The sequence below is a fragment of the Onychomys torridus genome, chromosome 1 (genome assembly GCF_903995425.1).
Source record: "Onychomys torridus chromosome 1, mOncTor1.1, whole genome shotgun sequence".
NCBI lineage: Eukaryota > Metazoa > Chordata > Mammalia > Rodentia > Cricetidae > Onychomys > Onychomys torridus.
In genome coordinates, this window is record NC_050443.1 from 161,288,360 (window position 1) to 161,304,591 (window position 16,232).

The 16,232-nt window shown below is 47.0% G+C and overlaps 1 protein-coding gene across 3 annotated transcripts in view; it reads right to left on the bottom strand.

The window, feature by feature from the left end:
• Window positions 1-8,816: 8,816 nt before the first annotated feature.
• Hpse2 (heparanase 2 (inactive)) overlaps window positions 8,817-16,232 on the bottom strand; it is a 610,759-nt gene continuing 603,343 nt past the window's right edge. For 2 of the 3 annotated variants that reach the window (XM_036198539.1, XM_036198542.1), the window contains one exon: window positions 9,165-9,330. In XM_036198539.1, coding sequence (XP_036054432.1) covers window positions 9,165-9,330 — 166 coding nt within the window. Of the gene's footprint in view, window positions 9,331-16,232 lie in introns of all 3 variants that reach the window. The other variant, XM_036198538.1, reaches the window with a different exon arrangement.

Here is a 16,232-nt window from a genome sequence, read left to right on the forward strand (position 1 = left end):
TGTGGTCCCACGTTCCCCCTGGCATAAGGAGGGCTCCTACTGCCATTAGAGGCACCTGCTGTGTGCCGGTGACATTTCAGAGACCCTTCTGCTTGACTTAGCTAAAGTGACTCCCCACACATTTACAGAAGGGGCAACTGAGGCCCCAGAGAGAACAAACTTGCTGAAGAGGCGCCAAATAGAAGCCGAACCCAGGTTTCCTTGCATCTCTGCCCGGCTCTTCCCAGCCTCTAGTTTTCTTGCTGAATTTGGCTGTGGTGAAAGCTGCCATTTTGTGGGTGTTTTCCCTTTCCTGTGGCTCCTTGATTTACAGGGGTTCCCAATCCGACTGAGGGTTTTTGTCTTGAACCTATGATGGCAACCTATTTAGATTGTGTTTGTATTTGGAGAGGTCAAAAGGGTGAAGGAGCCAGTGTAGTCTGCAGAAGGCGCTGGAGTCCTCACTGGGTACCTTGGTGCTGTTGGGGAACTTTGCATCCAGCCCAGCAGGGAAGGAGATGTCGCGGAGGGAACATGAACACCCCCACCAGAAAGGCAGAAGCTGAGAATGAGTGCCTCTGCCACTCCAGCTACCTAGGGTACAAGCCAACAGAGCGTCGCTCCTGCTCCCTTACCACCCACCCTGCCCAGCCCAGCTCCTCTACACAGTGCAGCCACATGGCAGGCACCCTTCTAGAGGCCTGCCATCTGCGCCTGCGAACGCTAGCCTGCTCAGTTCGGTGACATGTTTTTCCTCTTGTTTCAAACAGTTGTTTGTTTGCTTGTTTTTTGAGCTGAGGATCGAACCCAGAGCCTTGCGCTTGCTAGGCAAGCACTCTACCACCGAGCTAAATCCCCAACCCGAACAGTTTGTAAACTTGAATAACTACTACCCATTAAAAATTTATAAGCATTCTAGTAGATGTTATACAACCTGGTGGTAGTGACTTTCATTTCACCAATGACTATTGTTGAATGTTGCTGACCATCTCTTAATGTGTTTTCTATTTTTATCCATTTAAATTGTCTTTACTAAGGATTGTAATAAAATAATTCTTTGTTTTAGATGTGTTTTAAATATACACATATATTTAAAATTCCCATTATGTGGTCTGTCTTTTTACTTTTTTTATATGCGAGTGTGCATGTGTGCATATGGGTGCTCAGCATCATCCTTAGGAATGCCATCCATCTCTTTGAGGCAGGACAGGCTGCCTGGCTAGCAAGCCCCAGAAATCCACTCTCCTGAATCCAGCACTGGGATTACAAACACAGGCCACCTCATCTGGATTTTAATGTGGGTTTGGGGGATTGAACTCAGGTTCCTATGCTTGCAAAGCAAGTGTTTTACCAATTGAGATATTCCCCCTGGCCTCATCGCTTTCTTGATGGTGTCATTTGAAGCATCAGGGTTTTCAATTTTGATGTGATTCAGTCTAATCTATTTTTATGGACCAGGAGAATGTTTGATCATCATACATTCCAATTTATGTGTGCAGATGTGTGGTGGATGTGTGTGGTGTGTGTGGGGTGGGGTGGGGTGGGGTGTAAGGGTTACCCATGATGCATGTGCATAGGCCAGAAGAGAACGCCGTTTGTCCTGCTCTGTCCTTTGCACCTTATTCTCCTGAGATAAGATCCCTCCCTAAACATGGAATTTGCTGCTTTTTGGTCAGGCTGGCTGCCAGCAAACTCCAGAGTGTAGATGTATCCCGCTTGTTAAATAAGAAACACAGAACCGATTGTAGAGTTAAAAACCACGAGGTCAGAGCAAGAGCGGAAAACCTTACCCTTCACTGCTTCTGCTGTTCTTCCTCTCTGCAAGAGATCAGGAAACAGAGGTCTAGACCTACTTAACTCAGGAACATTTACAAACCAAAAACCAACTTAAAAGATACAGCCCAAATCCAGGAATTTGGGAAGCAGACAAGTTCCATCCACTAAAGGGACAACACAAGATAGAGAAATATACATGATACCTCAGGTGAGAATATTCATCCCCATCTTCCAGGCACATTTTAAATGCTGCCTCCACTGTGGCCAAGGGCAATAGACATTCTACAGGACACTGAGAGAAGTGACTGAGAGACTCTAGCCCTGTGGGCTGAAGACAAATGCCCCAACTTTACAAAGGAACGTTAGGTAACTGTCCAGGCTGCCAGCTGTCTCTGTCTACTCTTGCAAGACTCCTGAAAAATGCTTACATCCTTCTCCCGGTTCTCAGGTAATATTATATCCTTCTGAGGTCTTTGATGTGGTTGAAGACTAGATAGTTATAATTTCCTCAGTTATGATAAAAGATAAGTTAGATATAAAACCTTAGATTCACAAATATAAGACAGATAGGATATCTTCTTTAATATTGTAACTGTAATTCTTGCTTGATAATTGTTTTGTTATATGTAATTATACTATGCAAAAGTTAAAACCTTCCTTTAAAAAAAAAGAAAAGGGGAAGTGCTGTGGATATCGCTCTGTGTAAATAAAATTCTGATTGGCCAGGCAGGAAGTATAGGCGGGACAAGAGAGAAGAGAATTCTGGAAGGTGAAAGGCTGGGTGGAGAAGACACTGCCAGCTGCCGCCATGACAAGATGTAAGGTACTGGTAAGCCACGAGCCATGTGGCAAAGTATAGATAAATAGAAATGGGTTAATTTAAGATAGAAAAAGTAGATAACAAGCAGCCTGCCATGGCCATACAGTTTATAAGCAATATAAGTTTCTATGTGTTTTCTTGGTTGGGTCTGAGCAACTGTGGGACTGGCGGGTAAAGAGAGATTTGTCCTGACTGGGCCAGGCAGGAAAACTCCAACTACACCAGAGCACTTCCTGTCTCTGCCCTGTGCCCCCCCCCACCCCCATTGTGGCCACTCCTGGTTGGAGAACCTTCATGCTTGAGTGAGCACCTAACCCAAAGTCACCATTTTCTGGATGAGGACTCTGAGGACCAGAGAGTCTGAATCAGTCGTGCAGAGCTGCCATGGCCTCTGGGTGTGGGCCTGGCTTCTGGTTCTCCAGTGACCCATTTACCCACTTTCAGGTCTGTTGCATAGCTCCTTCTGAATTGAAATGCTCTCTTTTGGTGGGAGGAGGGATTAAGAGGCTCACACTCATAAAACTTAAAAGCCTCAGGAAACTCAGTAGATGACAGGATTCCTGCAGTCCCTCCCCAAGGTTATAAAAGCTAGGGTGAGGAGACTCAGGGCCTCCCCTGCTAGGGAGGCTGCCTTCATGGCTTGCCATCTAGCCAGGTTGTACTTTCTGGGATGTACTTGCCCCTGAGTAGTCTATGCTCCCAAAGTCATCCTCATCAATTCATTGGCTCATTAAGCTGGACTTTGAGGGAATCATTTCTTTGGTCTGTTGTTGCCTTGCCTTGGCTGAATCGACCTTGTTCACATCTTTCCAGAAAAAAGTCACACAACATTGCTTGGGTTTTAGAATTATGTTTTAGATATGTCCAGTAGAGGGCACGGCACCCAATACTAGTGTTCCCTCCTCGGTGGGGAGGCATGCAACAATACTGATGGTTCTCTGATAAAAATGGGCTGTGAACTAGGAGTCGGGGTGGAGAAGAAAGCTCATCTAAGCCACTGTGGACTGTGTAACAGCTTCCATAGATTTTGATGTCACCGTACAAGCAGTGACAGCTACCCGACAGCAAACCAGTGGTGGGACCTCCTGCCATCGCTGCGTTCTCCAGTCTCCCCCAGCACTTCAGCATCTTGTGAAGATGTTGGAAAGTGGTTTAGGTAAGGACTTTATTTCCTAGAGCCTAGTCCTAGATGGGTTAGTGGAACAGAGTGGAAGGGAATTCACTGCTAGCTCCAGGTCAGTCCCCTAACTAGCCTCACTACTGTTCCCTCTCTTGGTTTGTCAACAACTCATCTTACCCAGGGGAGCCTTGAAGGAAAGTGCCCAAGAGGGCAGGGCTCCACATCAGTCTGGATGCCAGTGACTGGAAGAAACACTGCCACGCCCCCTTCCACATCACCACCAACTGAGCTTTGGGTGAGCTAAGAACAAGGACTAAACCTTGATCATGCTAGCCATCAAGATTATGGAGTTTCCATATTATTATAATTAATCGCATCTCCTTAACTGATACATCAATGACATCTAGTTTGAACTATGAAATATAATTTCTACTTCTAATGGCTGAGGCAAAGCTTGTTGGGGTCAGGAGGACAACGACGTCATGAAATCCAAGGCTCCAGTGTGTGTTAGTGTTCACGCAGTCAGACTCCGGTTCCAGGTGTGGTGTGGAAAACTGATGCCTCCCTCTCCCCCACAAAACACCCTGACAACAGAAAGTTAAAGTAGTTATATTTTATTTCTTACAAAACAGTACCTCAAAATAAAAACTACCTCGTGGACTCGAACTCCCTGCAATCGCCAGGTTTGCATAAACCACACTGTAATGTGTGTTCTGGATGGAAAAATTAACACCTGTTAGAATCCCTGCAGAGACACAGCCTTCCCTGGGAGGTGCTCCTGTGCTCATTTTGGTTGCTTCCAGATGGATAAAATTAAGGTTTCTTTCTATTTCTTCCCAAAGTATAATTTATTACATAACATTTACAGCTTGAAAAAGAACCCTAGGATGTTTTCCTGAATAATAATTAGAAGAGTAATGTTCCTGACCTGGGTTGTCCACTTTCCGCTGCTAACTCACAGGACCACTGGGGTGGGGTGGGGTAGGGGTGGGATTAATGAGCCAGTCAAAGGGAAACTTCTTAGCTCCTTCCAAATGCTCCCAGCTTTCACAGGAACTTCTCTGGTGTTTAGAACAAAGTGGTGACAATGTGGTTGGTTTATTCTTACGTTTCAGAGTGCAATTTGCAAGTGTTTGCATGTACTATCCCCGCTAGGCTGTTGCTATACCACTTACTGTTCAGTGTGGGCAGATGTGACTTCCCAACCTGAGTGATGGAGGGAGGGAGACAGGGCCGTGGAAGTGCTGGCTGGCTCTGCTACTTACCTCCTAGGATGCAGAAAGGCCACACATCATCACCTAAGGCTGGGTCAGTGTGGTGGGAATAGTCCTTAGACTTTCCTACAGAGAAACCCAGAGAAGCAGAGCAGGGGGGCCACTGTGGGTCACAAGGAAGCCACTGTGGGCCATGGTGAGCCTGGACTGCAGAGACTAATCACAGCCCTCCTCACTACAACAGAGCTGCCCTTGACTGCTTCAAATCTGAGGTCATCTGCTGTCCAGGCAGGCAGGTGAGTTCTCTGTGGAGGAGCACAGGGTGCTGAGAAAGCTAGAGTTGAGGACAGGGTGGCTGTTGTCATGTTAATGGCAAGGTGTCATCTGAGCAGGTTTTGAAGTTAAGCAGAGCTGGGTCTAAGCCTGTTCTGTTCTGTTTGTCTGGATGGGTGTGCAGGTTCATCTTCTATCCTCCTGGTGACAACAGAGTCTAACTACTGAAGGAGGAGGGAGAAGGAGGAGGAGGAGGAGGAGGAGGAGGAGGAGGAGGAGGAGGAATCCCAGAAGGAAGGGCAGTTCCTTCACTCTGCAAGTTCCGGTTGTTTGGACCTATTCTAGGATAACCACCTCAGCATTGCTTCTGTTTAGAATACTAGCTTTCCAATGGATAGAGCCTAAGAAAAGGGCACAAAGAATCCTAAAGTTGAACTTTTCACTCTGTCTCAAACAGCAGATTTCCTGGGCAGGACCCCGCTGGGGACAGAGTGACTTCTTCACATCACTACCACTTGGCTTGCTTTGTTTGGACCTCGAAACATTAAAGTCCTCCTGTGTTCCGGTGTTTTGACCTTCAGAGGAATCTGCCTGCTTTGCCTTTTGGTCTCCAGAGGTCAAGCGCTGGCCTTTTGTTTTCAGAAAGGAAGCCACTCTCCATGGCTTGCAAGGCACAGCCTGTAGCCTGAGTCTCTGTGTACAAACAGGACACCTGAGTGCAGGTGTTGGTCTGACCCAGAATATGCTGGATGCAGACACTCAGTAGTTAACATCCCTGGTACCCCTGCATGAGAGTACAGGGATTCGAGTCCACCCTTCTTGGAGCTAAGAGTCCAGGAAAGGCAAGATTGCAGGAGGAATCCTGGTTTAAGGGGGGCTCGAGTCTTTAGTCTCATGGTTGCTGGAGTCTGATATTTTCAAGCCTTTCTCTAGCTAGAGATAATACTAATATCCCACAGTGGCAGCTTTTTGCAGGGCATTAGAAAAATGGGGGCTTTCTCTCCCAATAACAATGAGAATTTATTCTGAGGCTTTGTGATAAGAAATGAGAAAGAAAATCATTCCTAGAGGCAAGAGGAGCAGAAAACCATCTCAACAAAAGGCACAGACGTCTCATTATGTGTGATTACTCCTTCAATACGCATTTCCCCAAGCCCATTCTTTGGTTTAAAAAGAAGGGCTCTAAGTCTCTCATGATCTCTGCTGTGTCTTGCTTGATGAAGGAAAACTGACCCAGAGAGGCTGGTGGAGAATTGCTTCACTTTCTTCTCCAGCTGCCGCAGCCTGCTGCACTCCTGCTGTGGGTGGTGATGCTGTGTTTACCAGAGACTGTCTTTGGGGGTGAATGTGAAAGGCAGTGTCCCTGTAAATAGCAACATCACTGCTTTCGTAAATGTTCCCCCTACCCCTCCTCAGGGCATCAAGACAGATGCCCTGCGTTAAAACTGCTGTGAGTGTGATGATCCAGAGAGTGACGTAAATACTCCTTCCACGAGGTAGCTGTGAAGACAGAACTGCAAGGCTCTGGAGACAAACTCCAGTACTTCCCTCTCCCCCTTATGAGCTTGAAAACAAACAAAACATCAACCTCTTGGGTGCAGCTTTTAATTCACAGAGACAGACAAAAGCAGCGAAAATGACCTACATTCTGTAAGGCTTAGTGAAGAATCAGCACCTATTTACAGAAAATGTGTTTGCACTGGGCTCTGGACATCTTGGCTATCCTGGGCAAGCAGAGTCTACCAGATGAGGGGCGAGTCTGTGACATGAAAAGCCACTGAGCTTGGTGACTAAGTGGGCCGGTTCTGGATTTTTCCTCAAGCAAACTCATTCCCTTGGGTGATGCTGGGCAGTGTGAGGTCCCTCCCATGCCTCACAAGTGCACAGGGATGACAAGAGTAGCTTTGTCATGGGGTTCTAGATATGAAAGCAAACTAGCCCAGGACTAGGGAGGCTCTGGCTACCTTGCAGTTATCAGGGGCCGGGCAGTTGCCCCCAGACAGGGACTTAGAAGAGATTTTGATACGTGTTCGAGGAAAACCCATCCTTTGTTTTCTTTCCCTTTCCCACACCTTTCTTCTTTTCTTTCCTTTCTACCTCCAATATCAACACTTCCCTCTGTCTGGAGCTTCCACAGAAGGTGCCTGGGAAGGGAAGCTCCCTGGGAGCCTTGCTGGGTAAGCAGTCTCACGGGCCCCATCTCCAGATGCTTCCAAGCTGACCACTGACGGTTCCAGCCCATCCTGAGTCTTCTGTTCTTGCTTGCCCTGATATAGCTGCTGTGCGATGCCCCTCCAGTACTGAAAATAAGCACATCACAATCCGGACCCACCGTCTCCCTTGTATGAAGACTAAGACAGGCTCCCCCTCTGAAATGCCCAGTTCTCCAAGCTGGAAAGCACTGGGGACCTTGTTTGTCTGACTTTCCTCTGGCCTCTCACTTTGCAAACTGGACCACATCCTTATTCTTCAGACATCTTAGGTGCTCCCCTGCTGCTTCCCTCAAGACCGGCCTCAGCTTCCCGGCCTCAGCTTCCCGCTCAGGCCCATCTGTTCACATCAGAACCGTGTGTTACTGACTTCCGGGCACCCAGGAGAGTGTCAAGGATTCCCTTCCTCTTAAGAGCAGCATCATCCCTGGCTTTATCCTGAGGTCAGTCATGTCCAGAGTCTGCAACTGCAGCTTGTTTCCAAAGACTCCCATACCCCACAGCTAAATAAACATCCTGGCCATAGACACTAAGTCAGTCCTCATGCCCGCCCACTCAGACGCCTTCCACCTATCATCTTCAGTTTTGCTATCACACCAATTCCCCATTCTTCTTCAATGGAGCCAACTGGAAACTTTGGACCATGCTTAATGATATGTGCTTAATGGGACCAGATGGGATTTCTCCCTAGTAAATGCCACTAAGACTCAGCTATGTGGAAAGAAGCAGAAAGGTTTGGCTATGTTTACAATGACTGATTCACACCATCTTCTTCTAAGGGATTTGGTCAATCAAATAACTAAGGGCTTATTGTTTTGAATCTTTGAAATCCCTTCAGTTTGAGGGCAAGGTCTAAATTGCTTTATTAGATTGGTGTGTGTGTGTGTGTGTGTGTGTGTGTGTGTGTGTGTATGTGTGTGTGAGCACTTGATGTTGCCATGTGCTTTTTCTTTGTACTACAATTCTCTCCCTCCTGGCAACATGAAGAATGATGATCTCTTTTTGTGGAGACTAATACATTGCTCTCCACTCAATGAATATTGTTACCCGACTCCCACTCCAGGCCTGCGGGAATCTAGATTCACAGAGGAATGGAACCTTACAGACTTCAGAGTATGACTGTAATTCTACTTGTGAAGCACCCGCCTCCCAGAGGAATAGCCAGTGATGGATGCCACTGTCAGAAACCCAGATGCACACACTCATACATCAGCCAGGAAATTATATGAACAGCTCACCCAGCAGGCCAGAGCTGACTCACCCATTTGCTCCCCTTGGGAAGAGAGGTGTTGGGAAACCCAGGGCAGCAGCAGGAAGCAGACAAAGGAGGAGTTAGAGGAGGATTGGATTTGCAGCCCTCCCTTGCTCTCTCCTCCATCATCCTCAAACCCAAGGCAGCAGCAGCAGCAGCAGCAGCAGCAGCAGCAGCAGCAGGCCAGGCCTTGGGGTCTGCAGTTACATTGCTGTGGGATCAGGGCTACAGGCAGCTGTTTGCAAACTCTGCTTTGGAAGTGTGCTGCCAGTTTGTAAGGTGTGCATCAACAGACACACACCTTTATCTCTGCATAGGAATAAAGGGTGTCTACATTTTTCTTAGGGATGGGTGCCACCTACCTAGGCTAAGCTCATACTATGACTTTTAGTCTCTTTGGAGTGAAAATCTATGTTGACTCCAGCAGGATGGGAGTAGAGGCTGAGGAATAAGGGGCTACAAGAGTGGGAGAGTAAGGCAGTCCAGCAGGCCCACCAGTAGCTCACAAGCAGAGGGTTGTTTATCGGTAACGGCAGGCCAAAGCATTGACATTCTTGACCACATAAAAGCCCATGGTAACTGGAGGGATGACCAATGTCCGGCCAGCTCGCAGGGGACGGGGCTTCAGTTCTGGAAGGGTCCCGTCGTCCACCATCATTAAGGGCTGGCCATTGAGCTGCACTGACCTAGAGCAGGGGAAATAGAGGACTCATTAGCACATACTTGCATCTTTCATTAATTTCTTTGACAGGTATGAAAATTGGCATGCAACTTGTTTAGAATTATTCTGAAAGTGACAAAGACAAGCTAATAGTTCCAATGTTTCAAGTCTAGGAGGGAGTTTCATATTTAATGCTTAATAGATGTTTCCACTGTAGCAACACAACAAAGTAGGTGTTCATGTGGGCCTCTGTGACCATAACTCACCTCCCTGCGTGTGTTTATTCTTTTTGTGTAACTGGACATTTGCAGCCCATAGAAAGGGTACCACATCCTTAGCAAACTTACTAAAGACAAATGGCGTGTCTAGGCTGAACGAGAGGGAAATAGCAACCATCATTGACTTAAGCTACAGAATCTCAACAGCTTCCCGTCCATTCCTGACACTTGTGTCCTAGGTAGAAACTCAGGTTTATGAGTCAGCAGAAAAATCCAAATCAGGTTGCCATCTAGAAATAAGGTTGCAAGTCACTTTCAGACAATCAATCAGCACTGCACAGTGACAACTGTCTTTGGTCCTCGTTCAGCCTTCACAGTGACAATACTGCATAATGTCATTTGAACTCTAAGGAGACCAAAACACTATCAAGTGATATAGAGACCTCTGTTTGCTGTTCCTTCTGTGTTACAAATGACCAACAAGTTTAGAGAGAGAAAATCAGACCCATGCCTGATAGAGCAGTGGATTCCCAGAGACAAAGGCTCTGTAAATTGCTTCCAATGAAGAGTGGGGCAGAGGAGAGCTCCAGGACTGATAGACTTGGGTTGAGGAGCCCATTCAGACCAGAGGGAACTGCTGTGGATATCTCTCTGTGTAAATAAAATTCTGAATGGCCAGTAGCCAGGCAGGAAGTATAGGCGGGACAAGCGGAGAAGAGAATTCTGGGAACAGGAAGGCGGAGGGGGAGACACTGCCAGCCGCTGCCATGACAAGAAAGATATATGGTACTGGTAAGCCACAAGCCACGTGGCAAAGTATAGATTAACAGAAATGCGCTAAATATAAGAGTAAGAGCTAGACAATGGTAGGCCTGAGCTAATGGCCAAGCAGTTTAAATAATATAAGTGTCTGTGTGTTTATTTTATAAATGGGTTGTTGGACTAACAGGGTTTGGCGAGGGCTGGAGAGAAGGTCTCCAACTACAGGGAACAGCCCACTCTCTCGCTGGAATGACTGAGGAGTGAATGAGCAAGCAGGGACTGTCTCTGGATGGTGTAGGGGTGGGCGATGGACCTGGAGGTCAGTACTGACTTCATCAAATATATTAAGAAGCTTTTGATCCAGATGTCAGGATGCCTTTACTTCCTCACTGTGAAGACAGTCTACTCTTATTGGAGCAGCAAGCCAGGTAAAGCAGGGGGAGGATCCAGATGTAAAAGAAGTCTATCTTTGTAGTCTATTTTCTTATTTTATTTCAGGTGGTGTGAGTATCCAACAACCAGTTAACATAAATTAACTTTCTAAAGCATGTGTGAATGTACATCATCTCTCTGATTGCAAACCTCAGTGCTCTCCCTTACATGTAGAATTAGGTGCAAGGAATTAGGTAACACACTTTAGATTCAGATGCTGCCAGAGCACCGATGCCTTTGGATTTTGGGAAGCACAGAACAAAGTCTGATAAGCAAATGCTCAACCATCTGTACTAACGAGTAGCTGTTCTGGATCAGCCGCTCCCAAGTTTCCTCATTGTGGGTTGTCTGGGGAGCATGGACAGGTCCCTGGACTGAAATGGCTACTTTTAGGAGCCGGGTCACTAACTTAGGAGCTGACTGACAAATCCTTTACCTGCACTGCCCTGCCCCTGTAAGAATGTTCCCCAGCTGCAGTGTCAAGGAGTTGCACTAGCAAGCAGGAAGAGCCTTGGAGGCACACAGAGCCAGGCAGCAAGCTGGAGGCGTTTGGCTGTTGCTCTCCTCACGTCGCTGTGGACTGTACCTCTGCTCCTGGCCATTCTCGGCTTCTCTGTGGAACCGACTTTCTCAAGCTCCTTTCTGCAGGACCACCCCCCCCCTCCCGTGGCTCCTACTGCTTTTCCTCTCTCTGGTTTCTCTTCCATCTGGATGCTGTTTCTTGTTGATGGGAACCATCCCTTATTAACTGCCACTCAGATGCAGAGCCCTATGCTTTGTTCCTGGGCTCTTAGGCCATGTGCTCCTTTTAGGGTGCACTACCCACACCCATGACTTTGATTACTGTTCACAGGTCTTTACTTCCCCAGGCTGAATCTCTGCCCCAGGCCCTTTTTCTGGACTTGTAAGTCTATTTAGCAGCCTGCAGAAGCCTCAAAGTCACATGGCCCAATTCAAGCTCTGTATCTGCTTTTAAAAGCACCTTTGACAGCCCTGCCACTTACCCATTCACATGAACCAGAAAAGCTGGGGTCCCCACCCCCCACTGGCAGGGTCTTTAATGTTTGCCAAGTCTGCTGATGTTTGCCCTCGTCTCTAACCCGCCTCCTAGCCCTGTGCCACCTGCTTACAGATGACCCGTTGTCATTGCTCTGCCTGGCACTGTCCATCTCTCCCCTAGGATGCTGACTCCAGCTACTTCTCCAGTCTCAGTCCTGTGGTCTCTAGGCTTCAGTCCAGCTGTGGCCCACAGGGGCAGGTGGGGCTGGGGTGAGCAGTTAATGTAAAAACGTCATCAATACATGCACATGCAAAGATGGGTTTAGAATTTTAAAAAATGCCTTGTACATAGATGGAATAAATTTCCTCAAAGGAAAAAATATTAAACAGATATATACAGTAGGATTAAAATATTCAAGGGATGTGGTTGGGATTAATAAGACACAGGTTCACTTAAAACTTGTAAAATTATTATCTTGTGAGGAAAGACATTTTTACCATTTTAAAAGATAATTAAATCTTTAAATTTTTATTTATGTGACTATGTTTCTATATCTATGCTATGTATGTGGGGGCTGCTCACAGAGGCTACAAGGGTCAGTGGAGCTGGACTTCCATCTGGCTGTGGGCTGCTCGATTTGGGTACCAGGAACCAAACATGGTCCTCTGGGAGAGCAGCAAACACTATTAACTGGTGAGTCGTCTCTTTGGCCGAGAAGGAGACCTTATGACAAAGACTGGTGTGTGAAGGTAAGGTGTTTGTTTGCACTTCAAAGGAACACTCTACTTGAAGAAGCTGGGCACCTGGCTTGTGCAAATTAAGTGGCTTGCAGTTTTGTTTATGGGTTCTTTGGGGAGATGACGCCTTCCCCAGCAGGCAGCCACCAGTTCTGCACTCCCAGCTGAGCTGCAGGAGTCCTTGAGGTCTGCTTTGGTGTTAGTTGCTCTGGACAACCCTTCTCTAAGCCTTGGGTTGGGCTTTCTTAGAATTTGCCCTCTTCTCTGGGGTGTAGGGAATTGGGCTGTGAAAACACAGTGCACAAAGGCATGAGGCAGGGAATAAACATTTTTGGAGTAGTGACTGGTCTTTGAGACCCTTTGCATAATTCCTAGGCTTCCTCCATTAGTTTCTCAGCTCTAGAGGGGTTCTCTGGAGGTTTGTGGAGTGTCTCTACAAATTCTATTAACTAGCAATTACTCTGCCCCTCAGTGGAGATGTTAGATAAGATCTGAATTACCACTGATTCTCAGTCACTCCCCAGACACCTTATTCCCACTTGAAAGGAGGCCATTGATCATTGCTAGAGTTTTTCATCTTAAAAAAAAAAAAGGAAATCTATATGGCCATCTCTGAGCTAGGTTGGCATGAGTTAATTCTTTGAGTAAGGCTGTGTGAGGCCTTGAGTCCTCACATGTCCTTATCTTTAAGTCCTTTCATTTAAAGAGGGACAATGTACTTTATCACCACTCCTGTCCTCTTCTTTCTCTTATTTTATCATTTAATATTTATCTCCCAGTGAAATCATATCATGCTAACTATAACAGTGTCTTTCAGCTATACACAGCTGTATAGTTCGCAATCACATCAGTGGCGGAAGAATAGATCACAGATGGTGGAACACTTTTGTGAAAAAGGCAGGGTGCTCAGCTTTGCTTTGCCTGGACTGTTCAGTCCAGGCATTCAGCAGCCTCTGACTCCACGTGAGCAAATCAAGAGTTTAGAGGGTTAAACTTATCTGAGTCACTCAGCCAGGAAAAGGCAGGCCGGTGTCTGCAGAGATTCCCTTAACTGTAGTCTTCCCTGGCCTTCTGGACACAAAGTTGCTAAAGGGTCCCGTGCGAAAGAAAGCTTTGTTCTGTGTGTGACTTCACCACCAAGACAAGGTCAGAGAGGTCCAATGGCCTAGGCAGGGTCACAGCACCTACAGGCAGGGAAACTGGGTTCTGGCCTCTTGGCCACCTCTTCCTATTCCATGCTGTCTGTTCCAGTTTCAGGCGGCACTCACCATGATTACATTTCTCTCTTTAAATCCTTGCTTATCAACGTGTTCTCATCATCTCCGAGGGCTTCCTTACTGGATCATGATTTTTCAACCAAACACTAAGTGACCCAGCCAAGGCTCAACCATTTCTCTTAATTTCCCTGCTTCCCAGAATTGCTGAGGGTGTCTAAACTACCCAAATATTGGGACAACTGCATTTTATCGCCTTTTGTTTTTATAAAGATTGAGTTACTTTCCAATTTCTACACTTGTTTTCTCATTTTTGTGTGCTAATTGAAATGGGATTCGATGTGTCAATTTGGAGTCAAGCCCTTTGCCCTGGCAGCTCTCCATGGGAGCCTCTTGGCCGGGTCACTCCCCTAGGTCACCCCCCTCCGGTACACGTTTGCAAGTCTGGTCTTTATGGTTTATTATGGCTCTTAGGAGTCATGGGTATTTAAATGGAGCCCAACTTTCCTCAGGTCCCAGAATAGAAAGTTTAATGAACACATCTTTTTGCAACCTTGAAGGCAGTTTGTCTTCTCTCTTTCTTTCTTTCTCTTTCTTTCTTTCTTTCTTTCTTTCTTTCTTTCTTTCTTTCTTTCTGTGTGTGCAGGCTTTTGTGGGGTTGTTTGATCAGAAGCAGACTTGAGAGCTGTTGTCTGATTTTGACTGAACTTTTGGGAGGCTTACAAGGGGAGATAAAGAGATCCCAACTCTGCCTCAGCCACTTAGGATGAGTTATTTGCCTTCTCTGGGTGTAGGTTTCTCCAGAGAATGAGTGGCAGGCAGATCAGATGAACCCCAGGGCTCCTTTGTCTTGGCTATTTGTCAGCCAGGCCACCCATACCTAACAGCTAGCCTAAGGCAAAGTTCAATGCCTGATTTAGAATGATCCTGAACAAACAGAAATCAGAGCATGGCGTTCCCCTGTCCAAATGTGCGATGGCTCTTAGAACCACATCTGACGTTCCCATAAGCTGGCCTTTTACCAACACTTTTAGCTCCTTAGACACTGACTCTGACGCCTACCCATCTAGTTCCTCACCTTTTATGCCTGCAGTTTCTCTGGTAAATGTTTCTAGTCTCTGGGCTGTCTTTGTTGTTTCCTTTGCCTAGAACTTTCTCCACACTCTGCCCCGGCCGCTGTATTTTCTTCTTTCTTTCTTTCTTTCTTTCTTTCTTTCTTTCTTTCTTTCTTTCTTTCTTTCTTTCTTTCTTTCTTTCTTTCTTTCTTTCTTTCTTTCTTTCTTTCTCTCCCTCTCCCTCTCCCTCTCCCTCTCCCTCTCCCCCTTCCTTCCTTCCTTCCTTCCTTCCTTCCTTCCTTCCTTCCTTCCTTCCTTCCTTCCTTCCTTCCTTTTAGCTGAGGATTGAACCCAGGGCCTTGTGCTTGCTAGGTAAAGCACTCTACCACTGAGCTAAATCCCCAACCCTGTATTTTCTTCTTTAAAGATTGATTTTTAAGTGTGCATGGAGGAAGTGGTATTTGCACATTAATGCAAGTGCTCATGGGGCCCAGAAGAGGGCGCTGAATCCCCTGAGATGGGGTTACAGGAGGCTGGAAATTGTTCAATATGGCCGCTGAGAATCAAAACTTGGGGCCTCTGCAAGAACAGCACCTGCTTGTGGCCACAGAACGTCTCTCCAGCCCCCAACTCCTTTTCTTGATTATCTTTCTTGTTATTCAGATCAGGTACAAGTGCTCCTCAAAAGTGTCCCATAATTCCTGGCACTTCTGGGGTCTCAACTTGGACGGCAATGTGGCTGCTTGTCCTCGCCCCAGAAATGGAGGGCCAGTGACTGTCTCACTTTTCATTATCTATCCACACACACAACCAAAGGGCCATAAAATAAATATTAAAGATAACTTTACAGTCAGAAGAACTACAACCCAGACGGGAAAGACAATAGACTACAGAAATTGAATTCAGTCTAGATCGCAGACATTAAATGTGCAGGTCTGGATAGGTTTTTCGGCCACTTCCTGTAGGCTTCTAGACTGTAAATAATGCGATTGAGGGCAAGAAAGGATTAGGGACAGGAGACTGAACAAATAATGTGTGGGTTAATGTGCACGTGGGCTTCATACACAGGTGCTCTCCTGGCTAGACACGAATTCCTTGTGCTTACATTTGAGCCACTAGGGGGCACTCTTGTCCTATACAACAGAAGGGGAGAGCCAGCCTGCAAGGCTGCTCCCGGGAAGCCAAACTTGTCCTCTTGTCCCTGCTGTCCTCACCCCATCTCCCCAAGGCCGGGAGGTGTACCTTGTGCTTGGCGTGTCAAAGGAACAAATGGCAGTATCAATCAAACCTCAACCCAGACTGCACTGTGGCCCCCGTGGCACAGGTCCCACCTGGAGTGGGGCCCAATATTAAAAGGCTTACAAGCAGGGCTGCAGTTCGCGCTGAGGTGTGGGCTTCCCAGCCGGTGTGCCTAGGGGGATCCCGCCGCAGGTGCGGAGTCGCTGGCCGCGGCGGCGCCAGGCTCTCCGGGGCTCCAGGTCCCCCGCCGCCCCCGGGCCGCACCTGTTA